At 45.7% G+C, this 14,099-nt stretch overlaps 1 protein-coding gene across 2 annotated transcripts; it reads left to right on the top strand.

Annotated features, from left to right (window-relative positions):
- Positions 1 to 153: 153 nt before the first annotated feature.
- LOC113154261 lies at positions 154 to 13,338 on the top strand. Of its 2 annotated transcripts, XM_026348362.1 has the most exons (10): positions 154 to 2,410; positions 4,397 to 4,458; positions 4,963 to 5,067; positions 5,291 to 5,428; positions 5,973 to 6,112; positions 7,923 to 8,091; positions 8,394 to 8,522; positions 9,538 to 9,673; positions 10,634 to 10,776; positions 11,080 to 13,338. In XM_026348362.1, exons 1-9 carry the CDS (start codon positions 645 to 647, stop codon positions 10,752 to 10,754), a joined length of 2,766 nt encoding a protein of 921 aa, XP_026204147.1. In that variant the 5' UTR covers positions 154 to 644; the 3' UTR covers positions 10,755 to 10,776; positions 11,080 to 13,338. The 2 variants fall into 2 exon arrangements, with proteins under 2 accessions (XP_026204147.1, XP_026204153.1); XM_026348368.1 differs by lacking the exon at positions 4,963 to 5,067 and having other exon boundaries at positions 157 to 2,410.
- The last annotated feature ends 761 nt before the right edge of the window (positions 13,339 to 14,099 follow it).

The raw sequence follows: 14,099 nt of genomic DNA on the forward strand, positions 1-14,099 counted from the left end.
CTCGGTACCGGTGCAAAGTCACGTGATGACACCTGAGTCCAAACGCAGCAAGTTTGTTTTAGCACGAGATGTAAAAAAACAGTAAATAGAATCAAATCGAATCTAATTGAAACTGATCCGTTCGATGTATCGATCGATCAGTTCGGACAGTTCGAACGACACCGATCATCTGTCCGGTCTCAGTCAACACACAGAGGCGGTGGAGAGACGTCAGCCTCCAGGTTCTCCGGTACCGGGAAGGGGTTCGGGAGCATTCGGTTTCACGTGCTCGAGCCTCTGTCAATCAATCAGCACCGATCGATTATCGATGCCGTGCTCCCCCCCCTCACCCCCTCACCGTCACATCCGTGTTGTCTGACCGGAGGATGAGTCGGTAGGAGGCTAACTGCTAACAGCGAGCTAACGTTACCGAGCGGCGGTACCGGGCGGGATTCTGATGTCCGTTCGTGTTTTGACGACGTTCAGCGGAGCCGTTAACGTCACGAACCGGTCCGGACGTTCCATGGCTGCGGGTCGGTACTCTGCCGGGCTGCCCGGTTAGCTTAGCGGGGAGGATGCAGCAGCTAGCTGCCGTTAGCTCCGCAGCTGTTTATTTGTCGGTGTTATGTAACGGAGCCGTTAGCCGCTAACGTTAGCCTGGCAGCATGAACGACGCGCAACAAGAAATGTCCCCGGACTTCGTCCTCATGCGGCTCGTGTCCGCGGCCGAGTACGACCGGCTGGACGAGCCCGAAGACCGGGTGTCCGGAGGCGGCGGCGGCGGCTTCGGGCCCGTTAAAGCGGTGCTGGGGCACCACAGCGGCGGCGGGTTTGATCTGGACTCCAGCGGCCCCTCGGCAGGCCTCGGCTCGGCCTCCCCGCACTACAGTTCGCCGCTCCCCGGGAAAGGCGAGCTGGACGGCGGGCTGGTGTTGACGCAGTCCCCGCTGGGCTCCGAGGCGCCGCTCTCCCCTCCGCCAACAGAGGACTTTGCCGTAGCGGCACAGCGGTTCGTCGACTTCCCGGTGCCGCACGGTTCGGGGGGACACGGTTCTAGGGCGCAGCTGATGGTGTTTCAGAACCTGCTACGGTCCGGGGACCGCATCCTGGAGTGCGGATTGGAGCAGCCGCCCCCGGGGTTCCTCCAGGAGGAGGCAGAAAGACAGAGACAGCAAGTGGACTCAGGTACTGGTCCTGGTAGCACAACAGCCGGTCCTGGGCCCGGAGGAGGGAAGGACCAGAACTCACATTGCATCCCCTCTGCAGAGGAAAACCTGCAGCCGCAGCAGCCACAGCTTCTCCAGTGGCACCCAGTCCTCAGACTCTCCAAAGGTCCTGATGGGTCCCAGACTCCCCAACAAGGTGTGGCAGTTCTGGACTCTGAGTCCAGGTCCGTCCTGTGCCACCGACACCGCCTGCTGACAGACCAATTGGCTAAATGGCCCCCAGGACTGCTGGACCAAGCGCTGCGTCTTGGTCTGCTGGAGCCCAGGAAGAACTGCTCAGCTGGGGGTGAAGACCCAGTCCTGGCTTTGGCCCTGAGGCTGGGGCAACTGGGTGAGGGGAGGGAGGGAAGTGGAGGTGGGGGTGAGGATATGGTGCTCCCGCTTTCTCGGTGCTCCTGTCACAGCGTCCTGGCCTCGGGGACGGGGGGAATGGGACCTGGTGAGGACCCGAGTGAGACCAGCGATGCCCTTTTGGTCCTGGAAGGTCTGGGGTCTGAGGAGGTGGGGGGACTGGGGGAGGGAGGGGACAGGGAGGATGCTGAGAAAGGAAACAGGGTTAGGGGAGTCGGTGGAGAGGTGTCAACTGGGGGGACACTAAGTGGTTTAATGCGGCAGGTCCACAGACTGGCGGAGGAGGCCGGGGTCTGCACGGATCAGAGCTGCCGGTCCTCGCTGGCGGTTCTGGGTACTCCAGTGTCTCTTCCATCCTGTGTGGACCTCCACCCTCCCATAGGCAGTGCCCCCACCCCTTGCCTGTTCCCCCATGTCTGCCCACAAGCCCCCCAGGATGCAGCAGCCCTCAGTGGTCTCCAGATCTCCCCTGATCCCCTGGCATTCTCCAGCCCCGACCCAAATGCCCGTCCACAGCATCAGCACCAGTCCCGCTCTCAGCCCCAGAGCCGCGCCACCACCCCCAAACTTGGCGTGGCTTCAGGGGGCCGGTCCGCCTCCCCCCTGGTGGTCCTGGAGGGAGATCTGGGAGGAGGAGGAGGGAGGGAGGGGGTGAAGACGCCACGGGCGAAGTCGAGGAAAGGGGGGTCCCTGAAAGTCCGGCTCAGCAAGCTGTTCAGAACCAAGAGCTCCAGCGGCGGGTCGGGGGGGCTTTTGGACAAGAGGCCCTCCCTGGCATCATCCACCTCATCTGGGGGGAGCCTGCTGGACGTGTGGGGGTCCACCTGCAGCAACACAGAGCAGGACAGCAGCAGGTAGGAGTCCGGGGGGTGGTCCACTTCGGAACGTGGACTTTAGTTTGACAATTCACGAATCAATTGATGGTTTAGTTTCCAGAGCAACAAGGATGCTCGTCGTCATGGTAACAGATGCAGAGCAGTGAAGTTTTACTTCAGGGTGTTTTCACAAAACTAGAGAAGATGATCAGCGAGTACAAAACACACGAGTATTTCTACTTTATAGTACTACACGTATCCAAGAGCTTTAGTTACTTTACACAAGTATTTCTACTTTATAGTACTACACGTATCCAAGAGCTTTAGTTACTTTACAGATGTCGGGACGTGAAGTGTTTTTTATTTCTACTGACTAAAGGTTCAGTTTGGGACAGGAACTGTTCAGACATCAGGGTGTTGAACACATGAACACTGGTTCCAATAGTTTGTTCACATATTACTGCAGTACTGATACATTTCTACATGTTTACAGTAAAGTACCAAGTACATTTTAGAGCAAGTACTTTATTTTGAGTGACGTGGTACTTCTACTAGTAGTTGAGTACTTTTTATTCCTTTTTATTCCCGTCCTTAGAGCTGTTAGGGATCTGTTGTTTTCTGTTTCTGTTCAGTGTCAACTGAAGATTTGGGGTTTTGGTTTTAGTTTTGACCTCTGTGGCCCCCTGACCTTTGTACCCTTTGACCTCTGCGACCCTGGGGAATCTTCCACAGTCTCCGTCATTTTGAAGCGTTTAACTTCACATAGTGGACGTGAAATCGAAATGTCCATGACGGCATTACGTTCACATCACGAGTCTCAGACTGAGCCACTGCCGCTGATTCTCTGAACAAACGTCAAAGTTGCTGAGAAACAGATTTTAAATCTGAACCGTCAGAACGAACTCTGATTGAGTCTCAGTCCGTTGTTGTGCGGACTGGAACATAAGGAAACTCGAGAGGCACCACTTAAATTTCTACTTTAGGGAGAAATAGTTCTTTAAAAACATGTTAGAACTGATTTACTATAAACCTAAAAAGGGAAACTGACTCATTTCCTCATCTGTTGTCATAGAAACTTTAATGTTTCAATGACGGGTTAGGGTTAGGGTTAGACAAAAGTTGAGGCTTGAAATGAGGGAACTTCAGTTTGTGAATTAATGATTTGTTCAACAACGTTTAGAGAGCGATGAAGATTGTTTAATGTCGGATGAAAATAGATTCATTTTGGATTGTTAAGTTAGAGGAAGGAAGTTTGAGTCAGATTTTTTGTCCATAAAATAATTTTTACTTTGAGTTTAGACGGAGCTGTGAGCGTGTTCCTGTTATTCTGTCCACCCCTGCTGCAGCTGCTCGCAGGTCAGAATTTACTATAAACAGCAAAACAAACTTCACACCGCTTTTAATTTGTAACTGTTGTCATGGTGATAAGCATCAGGAGAGAGAGAGCGAAAGAGAGAGAGATGTACGAGGCGTTGCTGTGGCAACTGAGGCTGCCGGCGCTTTGAAGGCAGAACTCGTGTCACGCTGAAAGAGCGTGGTCAGGTGAGGGTGTGATGTCACAGTGTGAGTATTGGAGGTAAAGTTTGTCAGACAATAAAAATCAGCTGCCGCTTCAAGTGACGTTACTAAGGAGCAGTTCGTACAGGTGTTCCTCCACTACAGGTATCTGCAGATTAAGTCCTGATGACCCAGCGTGAGGGAACTTGAACTGCGCAGAAGAAAATAAGATATTTACTCTCACAGGACGTCGGACACCTTGAATCAACAACTGCACGATCAAGTTATTGTTGTTGTTATTTAACCCTCAGTTTTACTCTACTACATGTTTGTACTACTTGTATTTTCACCCCCCGGGTACTAAGGTGTTCACTGGTTGTTAAGGAACTCGTTGTTCTCGGTGTGCTGACGGGGCCGGACTCTGTGGTCTGAGCTGGTTCCTTGGTTGTGAAATCTCCAGTTTTCACTTCTGTGCAGAAACTAAAATGTTCAGTTGATGAAGTGACTTTGTGTGTTTGTCTCCGTCAGGCTGCAGGTGTCCAGACCTCACAGTGCCTTCTCTCCGGTGCCCTTCACTCCTCCTTTCACCGGTAAGTCCGAGGTATTTTTACCTGACTTTGTCTGTCAGGTGGTTTCAGCGACGCAGCAGCTTCAGTCTCACCACAGTCAGAACTGAGACTTTAAAGTCCACCTCGGTCCAGTTGTGGTTTTCTTAAACAGCTGTAAATAGAGCGAGTTGAGCTGCATTTTATTGACTCTGAATTCAGTTTCATTTATAACGAGTGGTGATTTAAATGGTGGTTGAGGAGGCGTTCGGGTACCGACCCGAGATGTTCCAGTGGTTTCAGGTTCAACTGTAACATTCAGAAATCAGGATAGTGAATAATCTTAGTCTGCTCTAATAGATCAGTCCGATCTATTAAAACTTTATTTTATCAAACAGCTCAACAACATCTGAGTCGTAACCAAAGAGAATTTCGTTCAAAGTGGTAGTGAAACCGTTTCTGCTTCTTCTTCTTCTTCCTGTTTGACTGAACTAACATTTCACTACTTCACTCTAATGAGTGTGTGTGTGTGTGTGTGTGTGTGTCCAGGTGAGACGGTGTCTCTGGTTGATGTGGATATTTCTCAGAGGGGGGGGAGCTCTCTTCACCCCCCTACCCCTCCTCCCCCACCCAGACGGAGCCTCAGTCTGCTCGGTACTTCACTGCTTTTCTTCTTCTTCTTTTTCTTGTTCTTCTTCTGACATTTTATTGTTTTCACTTCTTTGAATTAAACTTTATTTATTTATTTATTTATTCAACTTGGGAGGTGACGTTTGAATGGGGTTCATAAATATTTGGACAGTGACACACAACCAGGAACAACAAGCCCTGAAATGAGTTCAGCGTCTTGTCTCTGTTTTTCTGTCTCTCCCTCCAGATGATTTCGGTGGTCCTCCTCAGCAGCAGGGTCCCTTCATGGAGCGCAGTGCGGGGGCATCGATGCAGTCTCTCCCGCCTCGACCGCTGGTTCTGCCCCCCTCCCTCAGCACCATCCAACACAGCCTGAGCCTCAACGGTAACACATACACACACACACTGGTAGTTAAACCATCACAACTGAAATCCACCCCTGACCCGAACCTTGGGCTGTGAGCTTTAGTCATGTCAGTCGATGTCGACGTTTATCTCGATAGAAGTTAAATCCTGTGAGAGACGTGAAGCTGCTTAAACCTTTTATCTTTCACTCTGCTTACTGGTATTGTGTCTTTTGCAGTAGACGTGTGATTTGACCGCGTGTCTTTGTATTGTTGACACGGAGCTGCTCAGTTCACACTGCTTGTGTGTGTAATTGTTTGTGCTCTAAAGGATGAAACTGCGTCAGATGGTAAAAACATGAATGGTGCTGTGTGTCCTTATAGAAAACTGCTTTTGACACAGTTTTCAGTGCTCGCCACTTCTCGCTCCAACTTCTTCACACATTATCTTCGTCTTCTGAGCCTTGGACTGTATCCTTCAGTTTCCGTTACACTTCACTCACCTGTTGATATATCTACCTGTGTGACAACCTGCTGCTTTAAATGTGTGTCGCACTAACACACCGTTCTCTGTGTGTTGATCAGACACTTTCCTGCGAGGTTTACCGAGGCCGGTCCCTCTGCGTCCCGACGGCCACCACCCTCCGCCCCGACTCGCTCCCCGCTGCCCCCTCAGCCGACCCGATGCCAGCAGCTTTGCCACCAGCCTCAGAGAACTGGAGAAGGTGGGTTCGTCTGGGGCCAAAGTCCTGGGGCCTGTTAACTTTTACTTAAATGTGTCTTCATTCTACACCAACTTGAAATAAATCTTCAAAAACTCAAATAGATGTTTATATGATGTGAGTGGAGTTAAAAACGGATTAATGAAATGAGAATGTTTCACCAAATGTCTCAGAATATAAACTTCCATTTATTTGGACATTTAAAAAAATGTCTGTAAAACGTCCTGTTGTTGTCGAAACATTTCTTACTTCTTTTTTTTAAATGGTGACTTTAAACTTTTTTATTTTATCCAGTTATTCTCTTATAATTCTATTTTAATTGAATGGGATCTGAATATATTTTAGATTTTTTTTTCTCACTGATCAAAAAAATTAAAGGAACGCTTTTTAATCTGAGTTTAGCATCAAGTCAGCCAAACTTCTGGAATGTTGATCTGGTCAGTGAAGTAGCAGAAGGGGTTGTTAATCAGTGTCAGCATGCACAATCAGTGTAAGTTTGATGTTAATTAAATTAACAACAGGTGAACTAGAGGGTCAACAACGAGACAACTCCCAAAACAGGAACGGTTTAACAGGTGGAGGACACTGGCAGTTTTTGTTTTTACTACGAGGGTCATTCAATAAATAAGGTGAATATTTCGGTATACAGACTTCTAATACAGATAGAAGCTAACTTACTGGGAAGCTTACTTTTCTCTTCAAACTCCTTGCAATGTCATCCACTGTCACCCTTCTGTGAGACTGAATGAGGTCATTGACTGATTCGATCACCTCACGAGACCTCACTTCTGTAGGCCTCCCAGGCCTACCTTCATCCTCAACACTGCTCCGTCCTTCTTTAAACAATTTAGCCCGCTTGTAGACATTTTTTTGGCTGAAACATGTGGCACCATACACAGTTGACATTCTCCTATGAATTTCAGCGGGTTTGCACCCTGCAGCAACCAAAAACTTGATAACTGACCACTGTTCAATCCTGGAGCATGCTTCTTGGTCGGCCATCTTTGTTAATCGCCAAAACTCTCAAGGTTTTTTTTCTATCAGCAAAAGTAATTAAATCCATGTGAAAAAGAAGTAAAACAAAAAACAAAATAAAAGTAAGCTTCTGTATTAAAAGTCCTTATACCGAAAAATTCACCTTATTTATTGAATGACCCTCGTAGTTTTGCATTTGACTAGGCTCAGTGTCCTTAGTAGTAGCATGAGGTGATACCTGGACCCAACAGAGGTTGGACCGTCCAACTCCTCCAGTATGGCACATCAGTACGTACCATTGTCAGAAAGTTTGCTGTGTCTCCTGAGCAGAGTGTTACGAGCGCGGAGAAGATCCAGGAGACGGTTACTCTTGGAGAGCTGGACAGGGCTGTAGAAGGTCCTTAAACCATCAATAGGACCGGTATCTGCTCCTTTGTTCAAGGAGGAACAAGATGAGCTCCAGCAGGTCATTGGTGTGAACGTCTCTGACCAAACAATCAGAAACAGACTTCATGAGGACCAGACGTCCTCTTGTGGGCCCTGTGCTCACCAGTACATATCAGTACAAATATGCAGCAGGATATTTATACCTATTGAAATCTGAAGTGTTTCTTTCATTTTGAGCAGTGTGTTTTAGAATATCCTAAAGTTTCTTATCTCAAAACGGTTATCCAACTCATAATGTGGACATTTGTCAATAATGGTGACTTAAGTTTAAGTCAGTTATAGTTTTCTTTCTATCTCCTACTTTTGACTTTCCGTTACTTGCTGCCTTACGTTTGGTCGACTCGAATGAAAAGGTAAATCATTGGGATGTGCTTTGTTGGACTGTTTGCAGTGTGGTTGGTACTGGGGTCCGATGAACTGGGAGGATGCAGAGATGAAGCTGAAGGGGAAACCAGACGGATCATTTCTGGTTCGGGACAGTTCAGATCCTCGGTACATCCTGAGTCTGAGCTTCAGGTCTCAGGGAGTCACACACCACACTCGCATGGAGCACTACAGAGGTAACACAAACACACTGACACCGGATGGTCTGTAAATGTCTGTCTGTACTAGATCGACTGTACGACTGTATCTTCCCAATGAAAAGTGACTCAATAAGCATTAGAACACACTGTGGCTCGTCTCTAAGTGTTGGCTTTGTACCATTATCCTGAAAGTTCACTCGAGGTTCAGTGGACTCACTTTAAACGTACAGTAAGTAAATCTAACAATTTAAACCAGGAAGGAGGAAGCAGCAGGCTGATGTTAGCTGTTTGCATTTCCGTCTGATACAAGTCCTCGATCGTTTCTCGTCCTCGTGCAGGAACGTTCAGTCTGTGGTGTCATCCCAAGTTTGAGGACCGATGTCACTCTGTGGTGGAGTTCATAGAAAGAGCCATCATGCACTCCAAGAATGGAAAGTTCCTCTACTTCCTGCGCTCCAGAGTCCCAGGTAACAACCAGCCGGTTCACTGAACAACAACACTGATTCATTTACAGCTCTTAGAACAAACGTAGAGAAGCGGACAGAACAGCATTTAAATATGTTCTATATGCTGAGGATAAGATGAAATATGTCAAGGGTTACTATTGATTATGCAATATTATATTGATAAAATATAATTCTTAATTCTAAAACGTTCTAAAAACGCTTTTTCCCCATTTAAACTTTGTAAAGATCAATATACTTCAGCTGTTTCACATGTTCAGCCACCAGTTTATGTTTCTTACCTCGGGTTATTAAAGGTACTTGACTGTGCTCTCTGTGCAGGGTTGCTTGTTTCCTGTGTGACGGATAAAACACATTTCCAAAAAACGTGATGTTTAATTGAATGAAATGAAACAAAGTTCTCAGTGCAGCAGAGTTTGAAACGATGGCTCTGAGGTGACAAACTGAAACAGTTTTCATCCATTAGACAGTGACGTTTCCGTCCGTAACACAGCTGGTGAATCGGACAGTTAAATTTTTTTTAGTCGAGTCTTTTTTGAATTTGAATGTTCCCTTTTTTTAATTAATTTTTGTTTCAGCTCAGCTTCTTTAAATTTATCAATGTCTTCATTTATTTTTCTAAATTTATTGTTAGAAGGAAAGAATAAAAACTGTGGGATCTGAACTCGGTTGGTACCAAATCTTTACAGCTCCAAGCTGCAGTTTAGAGAAATATTTTAAAACTGAAGCAGTAATCCACCTGCACCACCTGGGACAGTGTGCTGTACTCAGCGTTCTGCAGCCACTGAAGAAAAAATTATTATTTAATATCTGGTCTTCAGGAGGTGAGATGACGTGTTCTTAGCTCATATTTCTGTTGGAAGATGAAGTACTCGGAATGCACTTTAAACAGTTCACTGAAGTACCAATGGTACTTCACAGGATCACTCTGTTTATTAGGAATGATTCATTTAACTCTAATGTCTGCAGCTCGTTCAGACTCACGTGTCCATAATCTGGATCTGTGTGTGGTCTTCAGGTCTGCCCCCGACCCCGGTCCAGCTGCTGTACCCGGTCTCCAGGTTCAGCAGCGTTAAATCTCTGCAGCATCTCTGTCGCTTCTGCATCAGGCAGCTGGTTCGTATAGACCACATCCAGGAGCTGCCGCTGCCCACGTGAGTTCACCTTGTTTCTCTGTACCCGTGAGGACAAACGCGAACGACAACCAGAGTACATGGAAAATACTGAGTATTAAGTACATTTACCTGGTACTATACTGAAGTACAAATTCTACTTTACTGTAGTATTTTTTTATGTGAAGTAATTCCCATTTAAATCATAGAGTTAAAACCAGCTTCATCATCACAGCTGCAACGTTGAAGTGCTGAACACATGAATACATAACGAGTACTTTTACTGCTGGTACTTCATGCTTTCTTCTTCTACTCAAAACGAAGTATTTCTATACTGTGCCATTGATACTGTTAAGTGAATGATTTTTCCACCAATGCCCGTTGTGAATGAGGAACTGTGGTGGAAGTACGATGTGTATGAGTACGAGTATAAATACTTGTAATGTCCTTACTTACTTTCCCCTGTACAGTGCTAAAATAAGAGAAGAAGAGAACAACAATCATCTCCAGGCTCTGTTCATGTCATAAAACACTGACATGTTCAGTTCTGGTACGGCAGTATCCATATAAATATTAGTGTACTAGTACACCCTGTGGATTTGACACAAAGTGGTTTCTGGTTTTTCCATTAAGACGCGTTTATTACGTCTTCAGAGTCCGACACTGTTGATCCGAGTTCAACACTTGAATTAGTCCAAAGAACAACGGTAAATATGATGCTCTGCACCTCCTTCTTCCCCTTTCTTCTTCACCACGGTCCAGCTCCAACCTCAGCAACCGTTAAATGATGCATCTGTTATAACCTCAACATTTAAACCTAATGTTCTGCTAACTTTTTTTTAAACTGGTTAAGATTAGAAGTGTTGGCATCACTTTATTAAAGAGTTTCTAACTGGAATTTGGTTTAAACACGAGCAGCCTAATAGTTAATTAAGTTAAGTGTCCTTGTTGATGCTGTTGGTGAGCAGTACACAGTGAAGTGAGCGTGTTTGCTGTCTACAGGCCTCTGATCTCCTACCTGAGGAAGTTTTATTACTACGACCCAGAGGAGGAGATCAGTCCGACGTTGAAGGAAAGGGGGCCGGAGCCGAGCAGCCTGCCAGGGGTGGAGTCCCAAACGTAGCACTGGACCCTGAGAGGACAACGTGAGTCTGTCCCACTTTACTGAGTCAGCACGGTTTGAGGAAGCAGGTTTCACATGAAAAACACTTCATTTAACATTTGTAGTATTAGAAAAGGTATTTTCATTGGATATGATCCGCAGAATGGAAAAGACTCGGAACAGGGACCACAAACTATTCCGAGCTACATTAGGAACAGTCAGTAAAACAGAAGCAACAGCAGAATTGAACAGTTTGGAGGAAACTGGATAAATGATGATTATATATAGAAATTCTAAGTGTGCTTTAAATGACAGGATCTGATTTCCGTCCTTCTCTTCCCTCCAGATCTTTTCTTTTTTGTTTCTCGGACACTGAAGGACGTTCAAACATTCAAACTGCAGCCAATCAGCTCCCTCCGCTCAGTCCTGTATCTGGGCGGGTTTCAGATGATCCACCCTCCTCCGGGCTCTCTGATAGGCTCACGAGGAGGGTCAGGGGATGTGGAGACTCCGCCTCTTCCTGATGTCATCACTGAGCAGCTGGAAAACAGGAAACGCCACCCTTAGCGACGACGCTAAAATCTCTAAAAATGAAAAGTCGCCTCCAGGATCCTGAACCTCCAACACTGAAACTTGAAAAAGCACTTTGGGGTTTTAGTGACTTTAAATATCAGAACGTCTTTCTCAGTACAGAATCAACCTTCGCTAAGTCTCAGATGGTCCGAATCAGGAAATGAACAAAATATGATCCATTCTAAGTTCCAGTTTCTGTTTCATGAGGAAAACGTCCCGACCTTCAAATGGTTTTACCTTCTTTTCTAGGATGAAGTGGCTGATGTGAGGATAAAGTTGTTCCCAGAACGAGTTGAGAACGTTCTGGGTCGGAGCCCGTCTGAAGTGTTCTGTCTAAACTAGGACGTGTCAGACTGAGAAGAACCTCGTCGCTGAGTCTGTTGTGTCCCGACATTTCTGTCAGTGAAACTCTAAACCAAACCAGTATATCGTCCATATGTCTTTCAGACAGAAACTTGGTCCGTTAGTGGACGTTCAGAACTTTTGGTCACTTTAAATTTTAGTCGTCTGAATGTAGATTTAAATTTTTCCTTTTTTCTTCACCAGGAAACAGCTGTTGACCGAATCCTCTCAACACAAAATTAATTCAGAAACATTTCTACTAAAACGTCAGCGTGTATTAAATTAGAATTTTACTGTAATGCTGAAGATCAGAAGCTCCAGAACTAAACGGACCTTGCAGTGAGATTGTTCTGTCAGCAGCTGTTTCTAAACCTAACACAGAACTTTCTGTGATATTTTATGTTTGAGATTCGTTTAGTACCTGATGAACTTTGGTCGTCACCCACCGGAGCAGAGCACTAGAGTACTGTCAGTCAGACCCAACTCGGACTGGTCCTGGTAAAATTCTTGAGGATTTTGTTGAACAGCATGTTTCTTGCTTTCCAATCCGACTCTACTTCAACCGCCCTTGTTGTGGATGTCGAAGCTGTGGCTCTGGATTCAGGTCAAGTGTAACATAATCGTCATTGATGCTGTTCAGGTTTGAGCTGGGTCTGTTTAGGGTTTGTTCTTTTTAGTTCCAGACATTTTAAGCTATTTAGGAAACTCGAGACTGCGTTGTCTTGAAAGCAGCTACGTTAAAGATGTGCAGAGAGCCACAGAAAACAACAAATACTATTTCTGTTTACATCGAGCAGGCGGCTCGACTGTTGAACAGTGAGATACAAGAACTGCTGCTGCCAGTTTGGTCACTGATATAACTGCGTTTCTATGAAAACACAACAGCAGCTGGTGAAGAAAGGTTTCCACAGTTCAGACGACTCGTTGGAAAAAGCCGTTTGCTGAAACAAAAACACAGCTTCAGGTCTCAGGTTCAGTTTGGGTCTTTGATTGTGCTGGTCTGGGTCTCATGCAGAGCTAGAACGTGTAGTGTGTTCATTTTATCCTCAGGCTAAAGCAGCACAAACAAAAAACTCATGCCTGCTTCAGTTTGAGTTCAATTAGTAGCTTGTTTGAACATAAAAGAATGAAGATGATGATGATGATGTGGCGTCATTTTTCATTCTGTTTACATTTTGTTTGCCAAGGATCTGTGATGTATTCTACTGGAAATCATTGCACTGTATAATGAAGGTGTTGGAGACAAATCCAGGATCCTGGAAGCGACCAGCTGCACTGATGTTTGTGGCGGTATTACCAAAAACTGTTTAAAAAAAAAAGAAAAGAAAATAACTACTGAACTTCACTGGAACAAACTGGTGTGTGGACGGACTGGACTTTTACTGACACTGGTTCTCAGTGAGTTTTATTCCAGCAGAGACTGGAAACACTGGAGCTTGGACCTGAGCGCCCTGTGGGGACACTTCCATGATGTCAAAACGGTGCAGAGGGGAGGGTGGGGACAAATAAGTGTTAGCACTGCACAGCGAAGGACTGGAGACCTGCTGACGGCTGAAAGATGAAATGTGAAATGTTATTTTTGGAGTGGGGGAGAAGCTGTGTTCTGTCATCTGTGGGGCACAGACGTCATTTTGTGCAGTCGGCTGTTAATAAAACAGTGTGGGACGGACCTGTCTGTCTGCAGACTGTCGCTCTGTGTCTTTGTTCATTTCACTGGATGTTAAATCTACATCGGAACTTATTTATCCACCATCTATCCGGCCTCGACCGTCAGACTGTGTACAACAGGGTTGTTGCAACTTTTTATGACCCAAAAGAAGAAAACATCAGTGAGGTACAAACTGGTGAAGTAGGCGACACCAGACTCGTCAGATACGTAAGATAATATGTAATAGATTTACAGTAAAATGACCACTTTAGGTCATCAGACATTAAAGAACCGAGCTCAGTTCAACCTTCACTGGGCTGCAGCTGGAAATCCTCTTTTATAAGTTTGTTCCGGATCTGAACGAACGTTTGACCAGTAACATGGGTCCAGTTACAGGTTTCCAGACCTCAAACTACTTAGAGCTCAGATGGATTTTAAATTGGGCACCAAGTTGGCAAACTGTGTTCGGAACAGGTGAGCTAACTTTAATTTATCACAGCCGCCAGTGGAGACGGGTAAAAGTAATTTGAATTAGTTTATCAGTAGAACTTCTCATATATGAAGACAGTGTCTGTACTTCTATTCAACTATGAATGCACGACTTCTAATCTGCATTAACGTTGTTTTAGTTGTATTATGATGATTATGATCACAGTGTGCAAACATTTTAAGAAAAACGGCAGGAGGATAAAGATAGTAGTAGTAGTAGTAGTAGTAGTAGTAGTAATAGTTCTGATGACTGTAACTTTAGTGTCACAGGATGCAGATGTAAAAAGTAAAAGGTTAACACATTTATCTTCATT

Source organism: Anabas testudineus, chromosome 8 (genome assembly GCF_900324465.2).
Source record: "Anabas testudineus chromosome 8, fAnaTes1.2, whole genome shotgun sequence".
NCBI classification, from domain to species: domain Eukaryota; kingdom Metazoa; phylum Chordata; class Actinopteri; order Anabantiformes; family Anabantidae; genus Anabas; species Anabas testudineus.

What these genes read in the sequence shown, in the direction of transcription:
- LOC113154261 (XM_026348362.1), top strand. Translation starts at nt 645, where the DNA reads ATGAACGACGCGCAACAAGAAATGTCCCCGGACTTCGTCCTCATGCGG. An exon ending in ACACAGCCTGAGCCTCAACG is followed by an intron (nt 5,429 to 5,972) that starts GTAACACATACA and finishes TGTGTTGATCAG; the next exon opens with ACACTTTCCTGCGAGGTTTA. An exon ending in GCCTCAGAGAACTGGAGAAG is followed by an intron (nt 6,113 to 7,922) that starts GTGGGTTCGTCT and finishes GACTGTTTGCAG; the next exon opens with TGTGGTTGGTACTGGGGTCC.